Source organism: Mobula hypostoma, chromosome 23 (assembly GCF_963921235.1).
Source record: "Mobula hypostoma chromosome 23, sMobHyp1.1, whole genome shotgun sequence".
Taxonomy (NCBI): domain Eukaryota; kingdom Metazoa; phylum Chordata; class Chondrichthyes; order Myliobatiformes; family Myliobatidae; genus Mobula; species Mobula hypostoma.
In genome coordinates this window covers 45,845,211-45,871,958 of record NC_086119.1, presented here as the reverse complement: position 1 = coordinate 45,871,958, position 26,748 = coordinate 45,845,211, and the positions used below count along the sequence as shown (strand labels likewise).

The 26,748-nt window shown below is 40.5% G+C and overlaps 1 protein-coding gene across 4 annotated transcripts in view; it reads right to left on the bottom strand.

The window, feature by feature from the left end:
• Window positions 1-7,961: 7,961 nt before the first annotated feature.
• Window positions 7,962-26,748, bottom strand: part of lrwd1 (leucine-rich repeats and WD repeat domain containing 1) — a 78,222-nt gene continuing 59,435 nt past the window's right edge. For all 4 annotated transcript variants that reach the window (XM_063031380.1, XM_063031381.1, XM_063031382.1 and 1 more), the window contains 2 exons: window positions 17,478-17,587; window positions 7,962-9,129 (listed from right to left, as the gene is read on the bottom strand). In XM_063031380.1, the coding sequence (XP_062887450.1) occupies window positions 8,989-9,129; window positions 17,478-17,587 (251 nt within the window). In that variant the 3' untranslated portion in view covers window positions 7,962-8,988. The remainder of the gene's footprint in view (window positions 9,130-17,477; window positions 17,588-26,748) is intronic.

Below are 26,748 nucleotides of genomic sequence, written 5' to 3'. Positions count from 1 at the left end.
TAACGTGCTCTCCTTTTCTCTCGGGATCAGAGATGATTTACCAACACTCCGATTATGGGTCCTACCGTGTCTGATCGTTGTTACAGGGTTGATGTGTGTCTAACTCGTTGTTCTACCTCAGTGAAGCCCGCGCGCGTGACGACATGACGTCTGCCATGCACGGACTTTTGCATACAACCTGTAATGAATTACGTAAGCAAGAGAGAAGGCTAAATTTACAATATTGCAATATTACTCAAATATTACTGAAGTGCTAGATACACGACACTCTTCCCTGCTTAGCTGTAAACTCCAACTCAATTGACAATGCTTCTCAACTTATGTACATCTAGAGAGCTGTGCAAAAGTTTTAGGCACTTGCATACTGTAGGGTGAGGATGCCTAAGACTTTTATACAATACTGTAGTAATTTTATGCAATACACCGCACCACTGCTGCAGAAAAAATAAACAAATTTCATGACATATGTGACTGATTGTGATTCTGTTATGGGTCTATATAGAGGACTGAGAGTGGGAAGGGTGCAGGGAGAGAGGAATCATGGTTGGGAAAAGGTGAAAGCCGAGGGAGGGAGCAGGAAGCACCAGAGAGACATTCTATGATGATCAATAAGCCAATTGTTTAGAATCAAATGTCCTTACCTGACGTCTCAGGGCTGGGTGTGTCTGCACCTTGGAAGGTTTCCAGGTCACAGGCCTGGGCAGGGTTGTATGGAAGACCAGCAGTTGCCCATGCTGCAAGTCTCCCCTCTCCACGCCACCAGTGTTGTCCAAGGGAAGGGCATTAGGACCCATACGGCTTGGCACCAGTGTCATCGCAGAGCAATGTGTGGTTAAGTGCCTTGCTCAATATATATATTAAATACTACATATACTATAGATTACAACTATAAAATAAACATCCACGGCATAGTACAATTGAAATTCTCCCATACAGGTCTAAAGTTTTAATCGCTGCAGACAGTTTCTTATTCTTGTGAGATAATGTCTTTCCTGACAAGGGAGCTGGGGGGTCACTCTGCTTGGCGGGTGAGACCTGTGGCTGTGAAACAATCTCAGGTTCTGGGGCCGCCTCTGTGGCAGTTGTAGCAGTGACTGTCGGGGCCACAGGAAGTGGTTCTGACAGCTCTGGACACCTTTCTTCTCTAACAGTTGACTCTGCTCTCCTCAACTGACCGATGCATCATCTCCAGATAACATCAAAGGCAATCTCTACTGTGGGGGGAGTGGTCCAGCTCTGTCCTAATCTTCCCAAGTACTAACTTTTGACCACCTCTGTAGTCTTTTGCCACGACTGCTTGTCCAGGAGTGAAACATTGAACCTTCTTGGTTGAGGAGCTCTCGATTTGCTTCAGCTGCTTGTCCTACATACTCCTTCTGAGACCGGGCTTGAGCACATCCAAAGCTGAGTGCAAGGGACGACTCAGGAACAGCATAGCTGCTGAGTGGCTGATTGTGGAATGTGCTGCATTGCGATCTGCAAGGAGGAAACTGGCAAGCTTTTGATTCTGTATTAGCGTACTGTGTTCTGAAAACATTGCTCGCAGTGCGTTCTCTAGAGTCTGGACAAACCTTTCTGCCAAGCCCCTTGTAGCTGGCTAGTGTGGTACAGATGTAATATATCTTATTCCATTCTTTTTCGGGTATGACTGAAATTGTTCCACGACAAACTGTGGTTCATTGCCACTGACGAAGTGTTCTGAAACATCAGCCTTTGAGAAAAGGCTTTTCAACACATAAGCAGTATATGCTATTGGGAACTGTTCTGGTCACTTTTTAGCTGCATTCACTAGTACCAGGAAATTTGTGCCCATGAATGGTCTGATAAAATCCACATGAATCCACTGCCAAGGCAATGGAGGCCATTCCCAGGGATGAAGAGTTGCTGGATGTACTGGAATCGCAGACAGTGCATGGCAAGCTGCTCGATCTTCCGATCTATCCCAGGCCACCAAACGAAGGTGTAAGTCGGTGCTTTCAGTTTGAGCACACCTGGATGACCAGCAAGCAGTTCCTCCAACACTTCGGCCTCCAGCTTAGACAGTCAGCAAGTCTCAACCTCCTCACAGGGCAACCCCCACCGAGGGCAAGTTCCTCCTGGCACTGGTAAAATTAAAGGGAATTGGAATTTCTGCTGCACTTTCCAGCCATTTTGGGTGGCCATGTAGACCTGAGACAGAGAGTGTGTTGGAGGCGCGGGAGGCCTCCGTCAGCAGGGTACAGTACTCAGTAGTGGTCCCCTGTAGAGAAGTGACCTCGGATAGCCTGCCCCGGGGAGTGGTAGAGGAGATTGTGGCCGAGTTGAGAACTGAGATATGTCTGTCGGCTGTTATCAGCAGGTGTGACCCCCCCCCAATAAGATGGAGCTGATGGGGGGGGGCGGATCTTCTAAGGGGACGAACAATGCGGAGGGCTGCTGGCAGCCGGTATCACTCGAGAAGGAGAGTGAGTACCCGGGCACCTAAGCAGAGAGAATTGTGAGAAAACTTAGAGGAGACACAGTGAGTGAACGGCCTGGTGTCTCTGGGGGAACACGTTCCCAGCAACGTGACAAGGAACCCCCGAATGCGAAAGGCCCAATTCCTGAAGGCTTAGTGGCACCATGCTCCAGTGTGTCGCTACAGATAGAGCGTATTTATGCTAAAGCCATACTCGACACTGGGTCGTAGGTCACGTTGTTGTACCATTCGTTTTACACCCGGTTTCTGAAGCATTTACCATTGACCCCATTCAGGGCACTGGAGACATGGGGGCTTAGTGCTAGCAATTGTCCGTACGACGGTTATTTGTCAGTGAAGTTGGAGTTCTCAGAGGCCGATGTGGGAGCGTCTGAGGTTCTTGATACATTGGTGCTGGTTTGTCCGGACCCTGTTGAGACAGGCGGTGTTTCAATTCTGGTGGGGACCAACACCCCTCTTGTGAGGAGGCTCATGGGGGCCTGCAAGGAGAAGGCTGGCGAGAGCTTTCTGGGAACATTGTCCGTGCACCCGGGGTCATGAGCTGCTTTTGAGGAAGTGCATGGCTGCACTGGGCTGGATACCGAATTTAGACGAGGGATTGTGTGGTTCTCCCAGTCAAAGCCAATGGTAGTACGGCCCGGGAAAGCGAGAGTAATGGGGCACCCAAATTTCCCAGAGTGCCTGAGGGCAAGGCCATCTTAGTGGACACTCTGGAAGACCATGAGGGGGTGTCGGGATTTCCTGCTGGGGTACTGGTGAGGCCCGAATTGCAGAAGCCCTCGGTTGTACAGGAACGCAGGATGGCAGTGATTGTCCGGAACACTACGAAGAGGGAGGTCACCTTCAAGCAGAGGACGCCCCTGGTGCATTTGTTCCCGGTGACGGTAATGTCTAGTGCCCCTGTGAGACACGCCGGGGATAAACTATTGGAAAAGGAGGGCAAGTTGACTGCTGAGTCATTCAACTTCAGGGACTCCTTGGTGCCGCCAAGTTAGAAAAGGAGGTTGGTAGAGAAGATGTTGAAGCTGGAAGGTGTCTTTTCCACTGACGAGTTTGATGTGGGTTGTTCCAAAAGCACGTGTCACTCTATGCGGGTGACTGAGGATACCCTGTTCAGAGCGAGGTCATGGCGACCTTTTAGAATGACCTTGGTTGGAGTTGAAGAACCAGATCTTATACCGGGTCACGTCACCCCCAGACTGACCTCGTGAATTTTAGAGCATATATTAGTTGTCCAACTATTCATTATGTCATTGCTTTATCAACCTTCAATGAGATGGATGGGCCTGGTGCAGTGTATCAGCTTCTCAACATCAGGCAGAATGTTACTCAGGCAGAGTCTCGGATCCCCACATTTCAGTAATTTGCAGTCTGTTTTGATGTTTTGAAAGAAGCACTGAACTACACTGAAACTGTGTTCCACTGAATATTTGTTGGACAGGCAATAAAGAATATCTTGACCTTCTTCCACATTGTAGGATAGTGTTCAGAGATTTCTTTCTGCAACCAAAGGCCTTGATATGATTTTTTGAACCTCGGCTTCAGCTCAAAGACATTTTGTAGCAAGATCAGTTCTTCCTCCATCCTTCCTGTTAATTCCTCACTGGAGTGGATATATTATCCAATCTGGAATTTGGATGGAGAGAAGTTTCTGAAATCTCTCCTACATGTCTTTAGGCAACTCAGCCAGGTGGGAAGAGTATACTTGAAAATCATCATCAGGTATTCTTTCTTTCTCTTCCAATGTAGAGAAGCTTCGAAATTGGAAAAGGTCATGACAGCCAATATTGCACTTAAATAGGGTTAAATTGGACAGAAATGTGAAAATGACTGATTTCACTTTGATGAGATTCACATCATTTCCTTGCAATTGAATATTAATTTCATTAAACTTTGTGAATAATTCTGACAAATAAGGAATGTCATGCCTAATATTCTTGAGTTGATTACTAAATGAAGCATTCGAGTCTTTAAAGAATTTTAAGTTTCACAAAGCACATAAAAGCATCTTATGCAGTTTTCTTTTGAGAGCATCTGGCTTCTGAGTGGAACAGCAAACATTCACACTGTTCATCATTCCCAATAAAAAGCTCAAAAAATAATTGAGAATTGAGAGCATGGGACTTGATCTTATTTACCACTGTGATAACAGTATTTAATGATTTGTGTGGCCAATCACTGCAGTTCTTTTATGATAAAATTTTGTCTGTGAATTACACAGTGAAATATAGTTGGATACAGCCGTTTTCAAGAAAGTAATTACCACAGTAGTGTCCTATCATTGATGGTTCCCCATCTGTTTCACAAGGTGTGTGGAATATCCTTCTCTTTGAAAAATTGCTCAACATTTTGAAATATTGACTCCCAGTTCTTATCTGTTTCTAGTCCCCTTCCAAATGACAACTCTAGAACCATACTCTCATCTTTTATGAAGCAAACATAACCAAGAAACAAAGATTCATTGTCTGGCAAAATTGACTCATCCAAATACAGAGCAAATTCTGTTGTCCTAATATGTCTTCCACATTCTCAGACATTTCATCTATTCATCTTTGAACAGAGCTCTCGATGAGTGGAATCACTGTAATTATTTGGTCTGTAACTTATGCAAAACTGTACTCAGAACCTCCCTTGCTGCTGGCAGAATCAGTTCTTCTCCAATTGCATGGGGCTTTCCAGATTCAGCAATGAGCAATGAAATGTATGGAGCACGCAAACTATCACAGTTTTGTTGTGCCATGCTGGCAAACACGTTTTGAAGTGTTTTGCGTTTCTCAAAGTTTTTGTGAAGTGACTAAAAATAAGCCAAGTTCTTGTTTGCTTTATCAGAATGTATTCCCTTCAAATGTTCAAGGATCCTGGACAATCTCATTGTGTCATTTGAAAAAAACTTTTTCACACAACACTTTGGCTGCTGTTGGTTGCTCAGTACTGGTATAAATCCATATTTCAGATACTCCACACCACACTGTCTATACTTTTTTGTTTGGTCTGCCTCTGCCATTTTCATTATGGAGTAATAACCACCACAGCCAATCGTCTATTACGTCCAACCTCAAGCTCTGCGATCAATAAAGGGGAAAGTTATGACATTATCATGGCTCAGGCAAAACCCAACTCTCGGCCTGAAGGTACATAAAGTGGGGCAATGATATCTTGTTTGGGCCCTGGGCTAGAGAAATGCGATGAAGACCATTCGAAAGGGCAGATTCTGGACTTTATCCCACTGTGTCACTGCGTGATTAGAGTATGGGAATTGTACTAGCTAATACTGTACTACAGTATTGAATGGAAGTAATACATAGGGCAAGCCCAGAAATAACAGGATTTCTTCAGTCCGTATTTCTCATGATATACCAAATCCAGAAGAGGCACATTGCTTTTCAACACACTTCAAGCAAAGTCTGTTGTAATCAATTATGAGGCAGAGGATCAAATGCCTATAATAAGCAACACATTTCTTAAATTAAGCCTGTAGCCCAACCCCCAAGCTGCCCCCTTGCTACCGAGCAACCCCTACCACTTCCTTTACCTCTATCGCCCACTTAGAAACTCCTAGCACCCCCAAGGAGGCAATATCACCCAATTCAGGAACCACTGTTCTAGACTGTAACCATGTTATATTGTAGCAAAGTAGGTGCTTCACGTAATTTGTCTGTCCAATAGAACCATGAAATTGTTGCAAAGAACAACATGTTCCCTGCTTAAAGATACTTCATTCTCTGCTTCCCTTCCCCCCCCCCCCGAGTGATCTCTTCATGAACAACTATAAATGGAATTAAAATTCTTTGAGACCAAATAAGGTCCTGTTTCTTTGTGAACTTTCAGGGATTTTCTACCACACTTCATGAAGTCTCCGCTGGATCCAACTCAGATATAACATCGCCAGTTGACTTATTCAGCATCCAGACCTGGTTCACCTTTGGAAGAAATTATTTCACCTACATGAACACTATGGATTTTGTCACCAATAAAGCTAAATATCTTTTGTCTACACTTCCATTCTGTAAGCTCTACACAAGCATTACTTAATATAACATTCTTTGCAGTCACTCTCACGGCTACAATTTTGAAATATGTCAGGTAATGTAAAATGTGGGAGCGTACATGATTCACAACCACCGACATTGAATTGGGGTTCACTTCAAGAGACTAGTCTGACATGATGTAATGATGTTAAGTTTTTTTTAAAACTGTGTTTTAGAGGTTTGGTGTTTTGGTTGACGAAAAAGAAGGTTACTGTTTCCCTTAAACTTAAAAGGCCTCTGCCATTTTATTTACAAAAACCTACAAAACAATTGTTTCCATCCAACGTTAGAAGCCAAACTTACATGAAGACAACTAAGTGCATGCTCACTTTTTACTTCATTCAGAATTCTACATATGCATACCTAGTGATATCCCTTTTAGAAATTTATTATTATTTTTGGGATCAGCAAATCCAACATCATTGCCTACCCCCAATTGCCCTTGAGAAGATAGTGGTGGGCTGCCTTCTTGAACCACTGTATCCTTTAGTTGAAGGCAATCAAATAGGGGGATGGGAATTCCGGGATTTTGATCCAGTGATAATGAAGGTGCAGTGAGATATATGCTACTTGCCAGGGGAAGGCTGCAGGTGGTGATATGCCCATTTTCCTGCTGCCCTCATCCTCCTTGGTGGTAGAGATGGGAGGTTAGGTAGGAGTTGTTGGTTTATTCTTATCAAATATTTGTTGTGTAATGGTAGTGATAGAGAGAATAGGTTGGAATGGAATACCAATCAACTGAGCTTCTTTGTCTTGGATAGTGTCAAGCTTCTTGAGAGCTGGTGAAGCCGCACTCAGCAGGCTGTTCCACCACACTCTCACTATGTGCTCATAGTTGGCTTCAGTGAATCAAGAAATAAATTGCAATAAGGTAGTCAGTCGCAACAAATCATGCCGCTAGTTGAACCTTGGTTTTGGTGACTCCCAGGGAAGTGCAGGACTTGGGCAATTGCCCTTAAATGTTGAGGGTAGGTGGTTAGATGGTTCTTTAGCAGTACAAAGGTTATTTACAACTTTGCCAGTTCATGCCTGAATGTCTAACGACAGTGGTGTAAGTCCGGGTGCATGTAGGTAAGGACTGCCTCATTTTCAGGGAAGGTGTGAATGGTGTGGCCATTGTACAATCATTAGCAGCCACTCCCACTTATAAACTTATGACGGAAGGAAGCTCACTGTGGACCAAGGCTGTGATGAGGTCTGGAGAGGAGTGGGCATTGGTAAGCAAATTATTGGTGAGTAAGCAGCACCTGTAAAAGACCAACTATCCTCAAATCATTAGCAATGTGACGAAAGGTCTCTTCTACAGGTAATTATATTGGGCTTGTTCTGTTTTTTCCCAGAACAGAATATTCCTGAGCAACTTTTTACAAAATCAGGTTGACATCACTGATTAATTAATATGCAAGACATGCTAGCAATTCCAATCCATTTTAAGTATGCCCATCGAAATACAAGTAAAAACACACAAATATAAAAACACCATAACAGACCAGAAGTTGTTTATTTTTACACAACACTTTCAATCATTCCAGACTATACAAGACATAATTTGTAATGAAATATTAAGAAGATGTTATGGGCACACAAAATTACAATTCACCTATAAATTAGATCATAATAGGTTATCATTCCATTAATAGTTGTTTCAGTCCAGGGAATAAAGCTATGGCCATGTTAGTAATGACTGTATTATACCACAATTACATGATTTGCTGTTCAGATCTTGGTTCACTTTAATATGCATCTCCAAGGATGAAAGTTTTAATTACTCTTCAGATAAAGCTGAACTTTGACAACTCTTTAGGTTGGAGGTCACAACATTGCCTTTGCATTTTACGATAATTTGGACAATCACCGTTTAGCTCATGGTTGGCTTTGTCATTTTTGAAGTGTAAACAAAAGATTTAATGATGACATACAGTATATGAAACCAGAACTGTGAGGGACTCCAAAAACATAAAAAGAAACAAGCATAATCATTTCTAAGCGCTGATAAATGTTTTCATCAACAGCTAATAGATGTTGACTGTTTAAATTTTGCATTTCATGGGGTGATGAGGTGAGAGAGAGAGAGAGAGAGAGAGAGAGTATATATAAAAATGTACTGTATGTCAGATTTCTAATCTGCTTAAAAACAATTGGACCACAAATCATTGCTGGAAGGAACAGAAATTAAACCTCGTCACCCTAAAGAAGAATTACAAGTTACACATGACTGTTCTTCAGCAGCAAAATAATATATTGCACATTATATACTATAAAATGCATTTCTTCCAAAGCACCTATCATTAGCAGCATGACAGATGGCCTGGTAGAATTTATTACAGTGACTCAATAACTCATATACTTTGTCCCATATTTCTCACACAAAGATTTGCCTTCTGAGATAAACTGCAGGACCATTTAGAATGCACTAGAACGCTAAGAAGCATTGTTCAGTTCTGATAAAAGTTCAGTGGCTTAAAATCTTGAAGATCGGATACCCAGTTCATTTGCCAATAACTATATTCTTTTCCAAATAACAATAATGTTTTTGTCTGTTGCTGCCACAACATATTTAAGTTCTGAGTCTGTATTTACAACATTTACCAAAGTTCCTTCAATCAGTTTCCCTTTTGCCTCTATGGCTGGCCACTTTAGAATCTGCAAAATATCCAAAAATGTTAGCCAGATGAGCAAATGAAGGCAACAGCTATCCATATTTTGCAAGTACAAATGATAAATTACTAGATGCAACTGTGTAACCACTTCATGCAGTTCTATAAATCATTCAATGTTATTCACAGATGTTAATTGTATTTCACAAATTCTTTCCACCCAGAAGACCATAAGACATAGGATTCCACTGAAAAATGTTGACTGGAAGGCTGTGAGAAAATCAGTCTCCTAACATGATTCCTTTAAGTTATCTGTTGTTAAAGTTAAGGAACTGGAAATATTGATTCTAATAATTCATATTTTTTTTACTTCTCACATATTTAGTATAGCATAAGTATCAGAAAAAGGAGTCAGCCATTTGGCCTGTTGAGCCTCTCCCACCATTCAGTAAAACTGTGGCTGATTTGGCCATGGATTCAGCTCTGCCTATGTACCATATCACAGTCTGTTTCAATGTACATGTGACAAATAAAGCTAATCTAATCTTTTCCCCATAACCCTTAATTCTCCTGCTAAGTAAAAGATCTATATACAGTAACTCTGTCTTAACTATATTTAATGAGGTAGCTGCTACCGCTTCCCTGGGCAGAAAATTCCAGATTCACCGTTCTCTGGGAAAGCAGTTTCTCATCTCCATCCTAAATCTATTCCCCTGAATCTTCAGGCTATGTCCCCTAATTCTTGACTCACCTATCAGTGGAAACAACTTTCCTGGTCTCTATCCTACCTATCCCTTCCATAATTTTATATGTCTATATAATTCCAGTGAGTATAGTTCTAGGCAACTTGATCTCTCCTTCTAGGATAACCCCCTCATCTGTGGAATCAACCTGGTGACCCTCCTCTGCAGCGCCTCCTAGGCCAGTATATCTGTCCTCAAGTAAAAAGACCAGAATTGAATGCATTTCCCCAGGTGTGCCCTCACTAATACCCTGTATAGCTGCAGCTCGACCCTTCTGCTCTTAAATTCAATCCCTCTGGCAATTCAAATCCCTCTTCTTGATAACCTGTTGCATATGCAAACCAAGATTTTGCAATTCATGCAGAAACACTCTCAAGTCCCTCTGCAGAACAGCATGCTGCAATCTTCCACAATTTAAATAATCTGATCTTCTATTGTTCTTTCCAAAGTGACTGACCATTTACCAATGCTGTACTCCATCTGCCAGACCCTTGCTCATTTACTTAACCCGTCTATATCTCTCTGCATCGTCTGCACAATTTGCTTTTCCACTCAATTCTGTGTCATCAGCAAACTTAAACAGGCTACACTCACTCCCTTCTTTCAAACTATGAAGGTATGTTGTGAATAGTTGTGGGCCCAGCATCAATTCCTGCCGGTCTCTGTTCAGCATTGACTGTCAACCATTTCTGCCTTCTTTTGGCTAACCAATCCTCTATCCATGCCACACACACGAAATGCTGGTGGAACTCAGCAGGCCAGGCAGCATCTACGGAAAAAAATACAGTTGATGTTTCGGGCCGAGACTCTTCAGCAGGACTGGAGAAAAAAAGCTGAGGAGTAGATTTAAAAGGTGAGGGAAGGGGAGAGAGAAACATCAGGTGACAGGTGAAACCTGGAGGGGGGAGGGATGAAGTAAAGAGCTGGGAAGTTGATTGGTGAAAGAGACAGAAGGCCATGGAAGAAAGAAAAAGGGAGGAGGATCATCAGAGGGAGGTGATGGGCGAGCAAGGAGATAAGGTGAGGGAGGGAAAAGGGGATGGGAAATGGTGAACATAGAATAGTACAGCACAGTACAGGCCCTTTGGCCCACATTGTTGTGCCAGCTCTCAAACCCTGCCTCCCATATATGACGGCGGGGGGGGGGGGGGGTAATACCGCAAGTTTGAGAAATTGATGTTCATGCCATCAGGTTGGAGGCTACCCAAAAGGAATATAAGGTGTTGGTCCTTCAGCCTAACTGTGGCCTCATCACGACAGTGGAAGAGCCATGGACGGACATATCGGAATGGGAATGGGAAGTGGAATTAAAGTGGGTGACCACTGGGAGATACCGTTTGTTCTGGTAGATGGAGTGTAGGTGCTTGGTTAAGCGGTCTCCCACGTGTACGTCAGGCCTGAACGATATAGAGGAGGCCACAACGGGAGCACCGGACACAGTACATGACCCCAATAGACTCACAGGTGAAGTTTCTTCTCACCTGGAAGGACTGTTTAAGGCCCTGAATAGTAGTGAGGGAGGAGGTGTAGCACTTGCTCCGCTTGCAAGGATAAGTGCCAGGAGGGAGATCGTGGGGAGGGATGAATGGACAAGGGAGTCACATAGGGAGTGATCCCTTTGGAAAGCAGAAAGTGGAGGGAGGGGAAGGGGAGGGAAAGATGTGCTTGCTGGCGGGATCCCGTTAGAGGTGGCTGAAGTTTCAGAGAATTATGTGCTGGCCACGGAGGCTGGTGGGGTGGTATCCATGCTAATACATTATTCCCAACTCCATACATCCTTAAATATGGATAAATGTTTTATGTGGTTCCTTATTGAATGCCTTCCGGAAATTTAAGTACACAACATCCACCTGTTCCTCTCCATCCAATGGGCTCATTATATCCTCAAGGAACGCTAGTAAGTTTGTCAAACAGGACCTGTTCATGTGTCTGCCTGATGGAACCACTTCTAGCCAGAGTCTTGCTAATTCATCCTTAATGATAACTTCAAGCTTTTTCCTGACTGCGCATGTTAAGCTAACTTGCCAACAGTTACCCACTCTTTGCCGACATTCTTTTTGGAACAGTCACAGATACTGTGTCATTGATTCTGATTAATCGCTGGTAACTGAGTACTAGAACAAACAGTGATGGGAGGATACAAAACGCATAATAATCCCTTGGAAGTTTTGCTATTAAAAATAAAGTACCATTTCTTCAAAAGCTAACACATTAAGAATGCAACATTTTCCCGTGGGAATGTTCTCTGCATGGAAGAGTTACATGCATCATTTTAAATAAAAAGATGAAATTAAAGCCAATCCAGTGCAGGTCGCACTGCATAATGTAGGAAATTCTGCACTTCTCCATTCAGGGATTTGCAAATTTCAGCTGCATTAGCGGGGACATTGCGGAGGTGTTAAAGCAGTCTAAAGCAGCTCTTGCATCTAAATTTGAGTCTGCACAAATGCTCTGACTCACCTAGCCACTTGCTACCCTATCGGCAGACAGTTCCTGGAAATCACCAGGTAACTCAACCTCTTAAAACGTCCAGTGTGACTTCACCAAATGAAACACTTGAAGTTGAACCCACTGTTACCGTTGAAACCATGCTCCCCTGTTAGCTGAAGGGTTCCCGTGGCCAACCCAGCACTGGTGAGTAGGTGGGTATAAGGGAGTGAAAGGGAAGAGGTTGAGTATCAAGAAGGCAGCAAGTACAATAGTAATGAGGCAGTGAACAACAGCAGAAAACTGACGATAGAATGAAGAGGAGAAGGTTTAGGTACAGTACGAATCATGGCATTTGAGTCTTCAAGTCACTCAAAGTATCTGCTGCTGCATATGTATGAGTACAATACAGTATGATTTTCATGTATGGCCCTCAGAAATTGATTTAAGATCACAAATCTGGGCCAGTCCACAAACAATGTGTGTGTCCCTGGCCTAAGCTGTTTTATCTGCTTTGACAACCAGACTTGTCACTCATTCTCCTGGTTGAGCAGGTGTACAGAAATAAGACTTAAAAAAGTGAAACATGACTAAAATTCCACACTGATAGCATCTTGAATCACTGTAACATAAAGTCATATTCAGAACTGTTATGCTCCTGCCAGAGGTCAGTAATACACAAGGGCAAATGATCATATTTACAGACAGAAGATTGATGTAGTAGATCAAAAAGTTTCCCCACATCATTGAGAGTAGTGAGCTCCTGGAATACTAATGGTCTTAATCATCCTATTAAAAGAAAAAAAGTTTTTAAAGTGTTCCGGAGACTTAAAGCACAAATTTTATTTTTACAAGAGACCCATGTACGGAGGGGGGACAGACTACGTTTTTTCAAATTCTGGAAGGGACAACAATTTCATTCGAACTCCAATGCTAAGATTCGAGGCGTCTCTATTTTTATAGATTCCTCAGTTACTTTTATACAACAGGATATTATCTCTGATCCGAATGGTAGATTTTTATTGGTTAGTGGTTTACTATTTAATAAAAAAGTAGTTTTGGTTAATGTTTATGCTCCTAATATGGATTGTCCGGAATTTTATAAATCATTGTTTGATCAGTTTCCGAATTTGAACGAGTTTTCATTGATTTGGGGCGGAGATCTTAATACCTGTTTATCTCCAGCTTTGGACCGTTCGGCTCCTTTACGGACTTTACCTAATAAATCTGCAAATTTGATTAATTTTTTCCTTTCTGATTCTGGGTCGACGGATATTTGGCGTTTTCTGCATCCTCAGGAAAAAGATTTTTCCTTTTTTTCACATGTTCATCATTCCTATTCAAGAATTGATTATTTTTTTATTGATTCTCGTCTCATTCCTTCAGTGATTAAATGTGATTATGATTCTATAACCATTTCGGATCATGCTCCACTTAAGCTTTCTATTAAAATTATGGCCAATATACCAAACAATAGACAATGGCGTTTTAATTCGCTGTTGCTTCAGGACTCGGACTTTGTTAATTTTATGAATGAATAGATTGAGCTTTTTTTTATAATTAACCATACAGAAGATATTTCGGTTAACACTCTTTGGGACACTTTTAAAGCCTATATTCGGGGTCAGATTATTTCGTATTCCGTTGCTTTGAGGAAGAAACACAAGCAGGAGGAGATGGCAATTGTGGACAAGATTAAAGAAATTGATAAGAAATATGTTATGGCTCCTTCTGAGGAGCTATACAAACAAAGAACTGAACTTCAAATGGAACACAGTTTACTACTCTCGTCCTCGATTGTAAACCAATTAAAGAAAACAAGAAGTGATTTTTATGTTCACAGTGATAAAATTGGCAAGCTGCTGGCTAATCAATTGAAATCTAATTATGTTAAATCTCAAATCAATCAGATTTATAATCAAAATGATCGATTGATATTGGATCATGTGGGGATTAATCAAACCTTTTGTGATTTTTATTCTTCTTTATATCAATCAGAGTCTCGAGATTCTAAATATATGAATGATTTTTTAGATAAGTTAGACTTTCCTCAGATTTCACAGGATATGTCTTCTTTATTAGATACTTCCATTACAATGGATGAGATTAAGAATGTTATTTTTTCTATGAATCTGGGGAAAGCTCCTGGCCCTGATGGGTTTACCGTTGAATTTTATAAATGTTTTGCTTCTTTATTGATTCCTTGGCTCTATAAGGTTTTTGAGGCTTCTTTGAAACTTGGTAAACTTCCGGAATCTTTTAATAGAGCATCAATTTCTTTAATACTAAAGAAGGATAAAGACCCTGCTCAATGTGCATCTTATAGACCAATATCTTTATTAAATGTTGATTCTAAAGTTTTTTCTAAGTTATTAGCAAATAGACTAGAAAAAGTACTTCCTTCTATTATTTCGGAAGACCAAACGGGTTTTATTAAAGGTCGTTACTCTTTTTATAATATTCGTACATTGTTAAATATCGTTTATACTCCCTCACAAAATGTTCCTGAGTGTGTTATTTCTTTAGATGCCGAGAAAGCTTTTGATAGAGTAGAATGGCCTTATTTATTTAAGGTGCTTGAAATGTTTAATTTTAGCCTGAAATTTATATCCTGGATTAAACTGTTATATCACTCCCCTGTAGCCTCGGTTCGTACTAACTCTTTAAACTCACCTTTTTTTCCTCTCTTTCGTGGTACTTGACAAGGCTGTCCTCTTAGTTCCCTATTATTTGATATTGCATTAGAACCTCTTGCAATTGCTATTCGAGAATCTTCAAATATTACTGGGATAACTCGGGGATTAAAGTCCCATAAATTATCACTCTATGCTGATGATTTACTTTTATATATTTCTAATCCTGAGAGATCTATTCCTGCTGTTTTAGAGTTATTAGCACAATTTGGTCTTTTCTCAGGTTATAAATTAAATCTTCGTAAGAGTGAACTTTTTCCGATTAATAAACATCTTCCCTTATATTATAAATTTCCATTTAAATTGATTAATAATTACCTTTCATATCTTGGGATTAAAATTACTTGTAAACATAAAGATTTATTTAAGACTAACTTTTTACCATTAATAGACCATATTACTCAACTTTCATCTAAATGGTTTCCTTTATATTTAACTTTGATTGGTCGTATTAATGCAGTTAAGATGTTTTTTTTGCCAAAATTTTTATATGTGTTTCAGGCATTACCAATTTTCGTTCCTAAATCTTTTTTTGATAAAGTCGACTCTAAAATTTCTTCATTTATTTGGCAGAATAAGAATCCGAGACTGGGTAAAATACATTTACAGAAAGCTAAGAGAGATGGAGGTTTAGCATTACCTAACTTTAGATTTTATTATTGGGCTATTAATATTCGACATATGAAATTTTGGTTACTTGACCGGGATATACTATCTATTCCTAAATGGGTAGCATTGGAATTACAATCTGTTCAGGGTTATACACTTGGTTCTATTTTAGGTTCATCTCTTCCTTTTGATTCGAAACGCCTTAAGCAGGTCTCTAACCCGATCGTTAAATATGCTTTGCGTATTTGGTTTCAATTCAGAAAATTTTTTGATCTTAATCAATTCGGGTTAGCGATTCCTATTTTAGGTAACATATTTTTTCCTCCCTCTTTTACGGATCGCGCTTTTCAAACTTGGAAGACTAAGGGTATTTTACGGTTTTTGGATTTATTTTTAGATGGTTCCCTTATGTCTTTTGAACAATTATCTAATAAATATAACCTATCAAGAATACATTTTTTTAGATATTTACAAGTTAGAAATTTTCTAAGTACTATACTTCCTTCCTTTCCAATGCTTCCTCCTATATATATTTTAGATTCGATAATTAACCTTAATCCATGTCAGAAAGGTGCATCGGCTATGATTTATAATATTATTATGAAACTCAGGAAAGCTCCATTTGATAAGATTAGGGTAGATTGGGAACAGGAATTGGGGCTTACCATTTCTGTGGATGATTGGGGGCAGATTTTACAATTAGTTAATACTTCCTCTATTTGTGCTAAACATTCCCTAATTCAATTTAAAGTGGTGCATAGAGCACATATGTCCAAAGATAAGTTAGCGCGTTTTTACTCGCATATTAATCCTTTCTGTGATAGATGTTCGGGGCAGATAGCCTCTTTAACTCATATGTTTTGGTCTTGCCCTACTTTGGAAACTTTTTGGAGAGATATTTTCAATATTATTTCTAAGGTATTAAATATAGATATAGATTTCTCCTCACCCTATTACTGCTATCTTTGGACTACCTAAAATTTCTAGTAATCTTTCCCCTTCAGCCCGTAGAATGATTGCATTTCTTACTTTAATGGCGAAAAGATGTATTTTACAACATTGGAAAGAGCTTAATGCTCCAACTACCTTTTTTTGGTTTTCTCAGACGATTTTATGTTTGAATCTGGAGAAAATTAGAAGTAACCTTTATGATTCTTCATTTAAATTTGAACAGATTTGGGGACATTTTATTCGATATTTTCATTTAATGTAATATTTACCCTTCTTGTTTTTTTTTCACTGTTTTAATGGAGGTCGGGATTGAGGACGTGATTTTAAGTTTAACTCTGTTTGGTTTCAAGTTAGCCCATTGCTTTGCTTTGCTTTTAGTTAGTTGCACGGTGGGTTTTTTTGGGGGTTTTTTTTTTTTCTTTTTTTCCATTGATATATATAAAATCTAGTATACTATTATGTTATTTTGGTTTCTTATGCTTAAATTACATTGTTTGTAGTATTTTCTTTTTGGTATTGTTATCTTTTGGAATTTTATTATACTTTAACATTGTATTAATGTTTATATGGCTTACCTTTTTTGTATACTTACTCAATAAAAAGATTTAAAAAGAAAGAAAAGAGAGTAGTGAGAATGTGACAATTGGCAACTATAGAAAATAGAGAATACAGTAAAGAAACTGAGGAAATTTGTAGGCCACCCATCTGACAGGATGACATCATATAATATGATTTGATTTGGAAGGGACGTTGATATTTAAAATACCTGTAAAAGAAATTGAATTCTAACACATATGTGGATTACAGGAGAATACTTCATTTTAACATCACAGGATATTTTACACATTTTGTATTCCACCCATGAACAGTGCCATTTAAAAGTCATTTGAAGACAGCATTTACAACTAGTAACTATGCAAATGATCATAAAGAAGCTTATTTTGATTTAACTTTGCATCAGTATGAGGTACCTGCATTGGTGGGATCTTCTTGCCTGAAGTTACATATTCTGTACTGGACTCCTCCAAATTATACATCCAAATGTCCCCCTTCTCATCGCCACATAGAAGATAGTTTTCAGCTGTGGAAAGACTGCTGCTTAATTATTGTGAAATTTAATTACATTCACCTGCATAACTTTACAACTCCGCCATGGATGGTCCCAACCACTGGAATAAAAGCAGGAGCTTTGGGCATGGGGTTAGTGATTCGACCCCTTCTAAACCCAGTGCTACAGAAATTCCACCTCAAGCTCCAAAGACCTCTTCCCTGGGAAAGGAAGGATACATCAAGAAAATGAACTACAACTTGAAAGACTGGCCCAGGATAGAGGACTCTGGAGCTACTATCAGCAGCTCATGTGTTAGTAGGGGTGATGGGCTTAAGTAAATAAGTATCACACAATTCTTTAACCTTTCTTATCTAAAGTTTTAGGATCTTTACTTAAGACTACTTCACTTGCATTAAAATGTCAAATAAAGAAAATGCTGACAGGAAACTATTAAATTCAATTAAACGAATGATTGTAATTATGATTACTTATAGATATATAGATAGATATCAACAAATTACTAGAAAGTTTTAAAAAGTCTTTCAAAACCTTATTGCACTTGGCCAGTTATCTTAAGACTAAAACATACTAATGGCTCTTAGCCTGGTGAGGCTGTAATATAGGGCTAAAAGTGTACTAAGCAACTACATAGCATGCAAAAGATATGGCTAAGTAATCTCTTAACCATCAAATCAAACCACCGCTCTACAGTACTGCCAAGACTAGTCATTGATGGCCTCCAGAACATGCCCAGCATCTGATGCATTAATGTTCAGTCAGAGTAATGACTGGGAGAAACTACTGCATCCTTCCAAGATCTCTTCCAACAATATTAGTTACAGCCACTTTGAAGGGTTGGCGCCATTGGATACAGCAAAGGCTACTGCATTAGACAACATACCAAATGCAGGACTGAAGCCTTTTACTCCAGAAGTATCTACGACGCCAGCCAAGCTGCTCCAGTACAAATACAACAGGGAAATGTACCTGATTGCATGGTAACTTTCTCCAAGGATGTTCTGAACACAAAAAAGCAGGAAGGACCCAAACTGACTAATTACTACTCAGTTTACTCTCAATCATTGGCAATGTGATAAAAAGCATCACTGACCATTCTATCGTGCTCTTTACTCACTACTAATCTGCTCACAAATTTGGAGTTTAAGAGGACTACTCAGCTCCAGGCTTCAATGGTTCAATAGTTCCATTTAACATCAGAGAATGTATACAGTATATAATCGGAAAGTCTTAACTCTTTGCAGACATCCACAAAACAAAAGAAAATCCCAAAGAATGAATGACAGAAAAACATTAGAACTCCAAGCTTCATCACAAAGCATGGATCAAAGAGCTGAGTTCCAGCAGGGAGGTACAAACAAGCTCCACTAACATTAAAGCAGTAGCTGCAGCTATCACCAACTGCTTCGTCCTCATCAGAAATGGGAATGTTCACTAATGATTGTACGATGTTTAATTTGTTCACAACTCTTCAAAAAAAAAGAAAAGAAAATAGCCAGTGCTGTGTGCAGCAAAGCCGAGACAACATTCAAGCACAGACTGATAACTAAGAAGCATTAATAGAAGCTATGGCCTTGGTAGTTTCCAAGAAAATCGCTTCACCGTTTCCAAAGTAAAGGCTATAGTGGCTGGTTGATGCAGGGTATGGGACACTTAAGAGATTGACTAGTCAATTTCCAAATCAGATACTTTAAATGGTCAGTAGCTGCAACATTTTCAAATGGGACTTTTTTTGATTACTGCTCAAAATACCCATTGTCTTTGGAGATACAAACAACTGCAATAAGAATAGACAAAATTTGTTGCTTAATTTGCATTTTGTTGTGAATTCCATCAGGGCTAAATGCTGTTACAAAACTGCTGTTTCTTGGGGGTTGCCTGTACCTTCCTCACGATCAACACCATCGATTTTTATGTTATCTACAAAATTACTAATCTTACCTCTTACATTGACATCCTAATTGTTAATGTACTGTATATACTAAACAAGCATCCCAGCACTGGTACCGATGTTACAGAACCAGTTAAAGGCTTCCAATCACAAAAACAACCTCCAGTATAATCCTCTTCTATCAAGCACAAAGACAATTTTGCATTGCCCTGGATCCCATTAACCTAGTCAAAAGTTCTGTGAATGTTTTTAAATGCATTGCCCTATTCAATATATTTTGTCACTTCTTTCAAAAATATAATCAAACTGTTCAGACAGGATCTCCCATAACAAAGACCTGCTGACAATGTTTAAAATTTTTTAAATAATTTGTCCTTTCCTTTCCAAGTGTACATTAATTAGATTAATACTCTATTCTTGCCTGGATGATTATAAGTGCAACAATTACTTAAAAGCTTAATACCATTCAGGCCAAAGTAGTTAGTGATTCCATAAGTGTTGTTGGACCTAACCAAAAGCAACGTGAGTGCATCCTTGTCCACTGAGTTCAAGGTAGCTCAGAATCACCTTCACAAAGGCACCAATGTACCACAAAGTGAACTTAAAAGATATGTGGTGTACTCTGTACATCCAGGAAAACATACACTTAACTCCTGGTTGATCAATATTTAAGACAGCATGCTATCAAACAATTTTAAAAGAGCAGGCTGAGAATTGAAGAAAGCTGCTAGAAGCTTCTTACACTTCACAAACAAGACAAACCCAAGGACACATTTATAACATTTGTTTTCTCCAGAAAGATTTTGAACTCTGACTGTCCATAGAATGTCTGTAACATAGGTACAACCTTGGCAGGGATTGATAAACTACAATCCTTTCTCCATTATCATGTTTTTTCAGTGAAAATTGATCATACTGGAATTGCTGAATGAGGATGGATTCCTTATACAGCAATTATAACAAGATTTTTCCTTTAAATAATGAATTTCTATTTTGTGATTATTAGCTGATATTTTTAGATACAGCCAGAAACATAAATCAACTCAAATATTGAAATGTCAGTTCCAATACCACCTCTGAATGTAATGTGCAGACTGTATCTACTTGGTTAGTAGAATATAAAGTACACCACTACATTACAGAAAGGTTGTAATCCTAGCAAACCATCTGCATTGCTATTTTCCATAACATGAACTTTCCCCCCATGGAATCTGATGTATAAGTGGAAATGTATTCCTTTGGGACTTTTCTCTCAACAGTTATATGGTCTACAGGCAAGAAATTCTGATTGTATTGTTGGCAGAAGTGAAGAGATTGTACTTTAATTAACTAGAAATGGACATTACATATTAGGGAGATTGAGAAGCAAATTGGGAGGCAATATTTGGAAAAATGACAGGTTTGTTATCATGGGTGATTTCACATTCCCTAGTATTGATTGGTACCTCCTTAGTGCAAAAGGTTTAGATGAGGCTGAATTTGTTAGGTGGATCCAGGGAGGATTCCTTGAGGAAAGGCTGTACTGGCAATGAACCTGCTGGGTGACAGATCTCTCGGTGGGTAAACTTTTCGGAAGTGACCGCAGCCCCCTGACCTTTATCATAGCCTCGGAGAGGTACACAGGAGCGGACGTTATGTTGCTACAGAGAATGAGGTTCATTGATTTGGTAAAGGAGACAGAAGACAACTACAGGCAAGCTTTTAACCATTCATCAACAAAGACAAACACTAAAGCATTCATAAAACATACAAGTTACACAGATATTCACCTAAGTGTGCACCCATGCCCTTTATCTGCAGCACACAATCCAAACTTTCCACGGCACTGCTCACATGATCCAAAGTCCAACAGTGACCCAAAGAGTGAGAGCTCCACACGTGCTACATAGTGGCATGCAAAAGTTTGGGCACCCCTGGTCAAAATTTCTGTTACTCTGAATAGCTAAGCGAGTAAAAGATGACCTGATTTCCAAAATGCATGAAGTTAAAGATGACACATTGCTTTAATATTTTAAGCAAGATTACTTTTTTTATTTCCGTCTTTTACAGTTTCAAAATAACAAAAAAAGAAAAGGGCCCGAAGCAAAAGTTTGGGCACCCTGCATGGTCAGTACTCAGTAACACCCCCTTTGGCAAGTATCACAGCTTGTAAATGCTTTCTGTAGCCAGCTAAGAGTCTTTCAATTCTTGTTTGGGGGATTTTCGCCCATTCTTCCTTGCGAAAGGCCTCGAGTTCTGTGAGATTCTTGGGCTGTCTTGAATGCACTGCTCTTTTGAGGTCTATCCACAGATTTTCCATGATGTTTAGGTCAGGGGACTGTGAGGGCCAAGGCAAAACCTTCAGCTTGCACCTCTTGAGGTAGTCCATCATGGATTTTGAGGTGTGTTTAGGATCATTATCCTGTTGTAGAAGCCATCCTCTTTTCATCTTCAGCTTTTTTTTACAGATGGTGTGATGTTTGCTTCCAGGATTTGCCGGTATATAATTGAATTCATTCTTCCCTCTACCAGTGAAATGTTCCCCGTGCCACTGGCTGCAACACAAGCCCAAAGCATGATCGATCCACCCCCGTGCTTAACAGTTGGAGAGGGGTTCTTTTCATGAAATTCTGCACCCTTTTTTCTCCAAAACATACTTTTGCTCATTGTGGCCAAAAAGTTCTATTTTAACTTCATCAGTCCACAGAACTTGTTTCCAAAATGCATCAGGCTTGTTTAGATGTTCCTTTGCAAACTTCTGATGCTGAATTTTGTGGTGAGGATGCAGGAAAGGTTTTCTTCTGATGACTCTTCCATGAAGGTCATATTTGTGCAGGTGTTGCTGCACAGTAGAACAGTGTACCACCACTCCAGAGTCTACTAAATCTTCCTGAAGGTCTTTTGCAGTCAAATGGGGGTTTTGATTTGCCTTTCTAGTAATCCTACGAGCAGTTCTCTCGGAAAGTTTTCTTGGTCTTCCAGACCTCAACTTGAGCTCCACCGTTCCTTAATTTCTTAATTACATTACGAACTGAGGAAACAGCTACCTGAAAACGCTTTGCTATCTTCTTATAGCCTTCTCCTGCTTTGTGGGCATCATTTATTTTAATTTTCAGAGTGCTAGGCAGCTGCTTAGAGGAGCCCATGGCTGCTGATTGTTGCGACAAGGTTTGAGGAGTCAGGGTACTTATAAAGCTTTGAAATTTGCATCACCTGGCCTTTCCTAACGATGAATGTGAACAAGCCATCACCCTAACAAACTAATTAAGGCCTAAGACCTTGGTAAAAAGTTATCTGAGAGCTCAAATCTCTTGGGGTGCCCAAACTTTTGCATAGTGCTCCTTTCCTTTTTTTCCCCACTCTAAAATCGTACAAAACAAAAATAATACACTAATCTTGCTTAAAATGTTGAAAAGAATGTTTCATCTTTAACTTCATGACCTTTGGAGATCAGTTCATCTTCTACTCACTTAACTGTTCACAGTAACAGAAATTTTGACTGGGGTGCCCAAACTTTTACACGCCACTGTATATACACTGGCAGTACTTTGATGCAGGAAGCAGGTACCGTGACACCAGAATGGAAGGGCTACAATAACTTTTGACCCTAGATAGTTTTAATCTTTCACACTGCATTCCACCCCTCAAAAGAAGCAACACTTAGTGACACCCAGTCCAGAGATCAAGCGGTAGGCATTTTATGGTAGTATAGCATTGATTGAGCTATTGCATGGATACGTTGATGATAATTGGGCAGAGATTTCCTCAAATAAACCCGACTGAAGTCTGCGGCAATGATTTGAAAAGCGTTGGGGTAGGCTGTTGTTTTTCTGATGACAGCACGCAGTACGAGGGCCTACTTAACATCAGTCTTCGGCGTTATGTACACTGTGGTCAGGATCATGGAGAACTCTCTTGGTAAGTTGGCACTTAATCATTAAATTTTCCAGGTTGGAGGAAAACAAGAGTGCAAAAAGACCACTGTATCCAAGTTCCACAAAGAGGTTATAACGAAACACAAGACTATTTCCATCTTTAATATCTCTTTTTTTCCTTTTCAGGGTTCTCTACACACCCTGACCTGGAGTTGCACGCTGACTTTGGTTCTTTGCAGAAATGGGACCCGCTCTCAGGGCCTCACGACCAGTCGCTTTTCGATTTGCCACGGCGCGGCCTGGAAGACTAGTGCGTCTTCCAGGATTTATCGTGGCTCTGGAGGCGGATGGATTCGAGGCCAGTTCCATCGCCTGATGTGCCTTGGGAGTACACAGAAGATCGAAAGTAGTGAGCTAGCTGGTTCACGCAGCTGTAAAAAGTTAGAGGGAACCGACATGCTTTCGTTTTGCATGCCATCCATAGAGATCATTTCACATCAATATGTTAATCCAATCAAGAGTGCTATAATTGCGGGATAGAAGCTGTCTTTGAGTCTTGTGGTACGTGTTTTCAGGCTTTTCCATTTTCTACTCAATTTGAAGGGGGAGAAGAGAGAATGTCCAGGTACGTGAAACCTTTGAATATCCTGGCTGCTTTTCTGACACTGCAAGTAGTGTAGACAGAGTCCATGAGGTGAGGCTGGTTTCTGTGACGTGCTAAGCTGGGTCCACAACTTTCCATAGTTCCTTGCGAACACAGGAGGAACAGGAAGAGCAATTGTCATACCATTCTATAGTACATCCAGATAGGACTATTTCTATGATGTACCAGTGAATATTGCTGAGGGTCTACAGAATTAGGCGGTATCCATGGAGGGAACAAACAGAATCAACATGCCGAAAGAGCATTCATCCCCTTTGTAATTATTACTCTAACTTTCCTCAAGTGCAATACTCTACATCAACTTACAACGCACCCAATTTGTTGATGTAAGGAATTAGAGGATCACCTGTTTTCAATGAATTCATAAGGCAGATGTTCAACAGACCAAACCAAAATGAAAATAAAAGAGCATTTAGAGCAAGTCAGGGAAATGATAAAAGGGAAGCACAAACCTGGGGAAGGGTACAAGACCATCTGAAAGGTACTGAACACACCTCACAGCTCAGTGCAGCCCATCATGAAAATGTGGGAAAAAATATGAAACCATAGCCACACTGCCAAGTTACACAGATATTCATCTAAGTGTGTGCCCAGACCCTATATCTGCAGCAGACTTCCAAACTTTCTATGGCACTGTTTGTACGACCCACAGTCCAACGGTAACTCAGAGAGCAAGAGTTCTATGTGGGCTACATACGAGGGGTTATTGATAACTTCGTGGCCTAGGGTAGAAGGAGTCAATTTTAGAAAATCTACACATTTAGTTTTGCTACATTTACACAATTAGTCCAGCGGCCGTGGAGCATACAGGTCCCTTCTTTGTAGAAGTCGGCATCTTGGGCATCCAGAAAGTGGTTCACAGCAGCGGTGATTGATAAGTTTGTGGCCCAAGGAAGGAGGTGAGTTATTAACTTCAAACTTTCTGCATTTTCGCTGAAATAGTTGAACTGCATGTGCAAGTAACAAGAGCTGTATAATTCATCTCCTTCTACCTTAGGCCATGAACTTATCAATCACCTCTGCTGTGGACCACCTGGAGCTCCAAGACGCTCTCGTTACATGCACGTGCAGTTCAACTCTTTGAGTGATAATGCAGAAAGTTTTAAGTTAATAACTCATCTCTTTCTACCTCAGGCCACAAACTTATCAATCACCCCTGCAGTGGACCACTTCCACAAAGAAGGGATCCGTATGCTCCGCGACCGCTGGACTATGTGTGTACATTTAGGTGGGGACTATGTTAAAAAATAAATGTGCTAGATTTTCTAAAATTGACTTCGTCTACCGTAGGCCACGAACTTATCAATCACTATATATATGACAGTAGTTGTACTTTGATGCCAGGCGCAGCCAACGGAAGGGCTGCAGCATTTTCTAAATGGGCCAATTGATAACTAATTTAATGGCAGCAGCTTTTGACCAGCATGGACTGGAGCAGATGTTATGGGAAAGTATTTAACTGGGGGGGGGGGAGCAATTATGCTATTAAGCAGGACCTTAGGAGCATAAACTGGGGAAAAAAAATGTACCTTCTGGTAAGATGGCAGCATGTGTGAACATAGTGGACTCTTGGGGCCAACCAAAGGTGCTCTGTTCTTTGTAAAATTTACTTTCTTACGATTCAAAGACAGTTCTACTCCAAGAACATCAGGTACTGCAGGGCTACTCCATCAGTGAGCTGCTCGTTGGTCTGAGTAGCTGGCCGATGTGTTGAAGGAGTTGGTCGGGATATCGGAGAAGCCCGCCGATGTGTTGAAGGAATTGGTCGGGATACTGAAGGGGCCAGTTTGGGTTTGGAGGAGCTAACCTGGCAGCAGACTGCCCACTACTCGGAAGCATCGGAGTTAGTGCTATATAACGTTGGGAGATTGTCTCAGACGTTTTACTTGTGATGGCAAGACTCAGTTAGACAGTGATAATGTAAGTTGCAGCAGGCCTATTACCCTTGTCTGGTGGCGGGACAGTCAACATGGGAGCTCTGTAGCCTCAGTTGTAGTGAGAACAAGAAATCAAGTCTTGGACTTGCCTGCTGCAGAGCAGGTGAGAGATGTGAAAATGTCACAGCATAGTTGAGTTTGGCTGGGGCCTGGCCTCACCCATTAGTGCTGCCCTCCCATGTTCGAGCGGTGGAATGACAGGCTGGATTGCATGCGTCTGTACACTGCTGGGAGACTGTACCATTGATTGCTGGACATTGTCGCTCACCGTCTTGGACTGTACATGTTCTTTTGTCAGGTGAATATGCTTCTTTGCTTGATATGTTACTCGTTATTTTTAAATGTTTTGCACCCAGGCCCCAGAGGTACACTGTCTTGTTCAGCTGTATCTATGTATGATTTGAATGATAATTAAACTTGATTTGATACTCAGAGAAATGCACAACAGAAATGTGGAGATTGTTTGGGGAGCACTTGCACAGAGTTCTGGATAGGTTTGTCCCATAGAGGTAAGGCAAGGAAAGGGTGGTAGGGAGAAGGAACTATGGCTGACAAGAGATGTGGCACATCCAGTCAAGAGAAAGAAAAATACATACTTACAGTTTAGTAAGCAAGGATCATTTTGGCCTCTTGAGATTTGCAAGTTAATCAAGAAAGAGCTTAAAAGCTAGAAGGGGGCATGAAAAGGGCTTGGCGAGTGGGTTTATGGAAAACCCAAAGCGTTCTCCCCATACATCAGGAACAGGAGGGTGTTTAGACTGAGGGTAGGACCAATCAAGGGTAGAAGAGGAAACAAGTGCTTGGAGTTGGAAAAGGTAGGGAAGGTC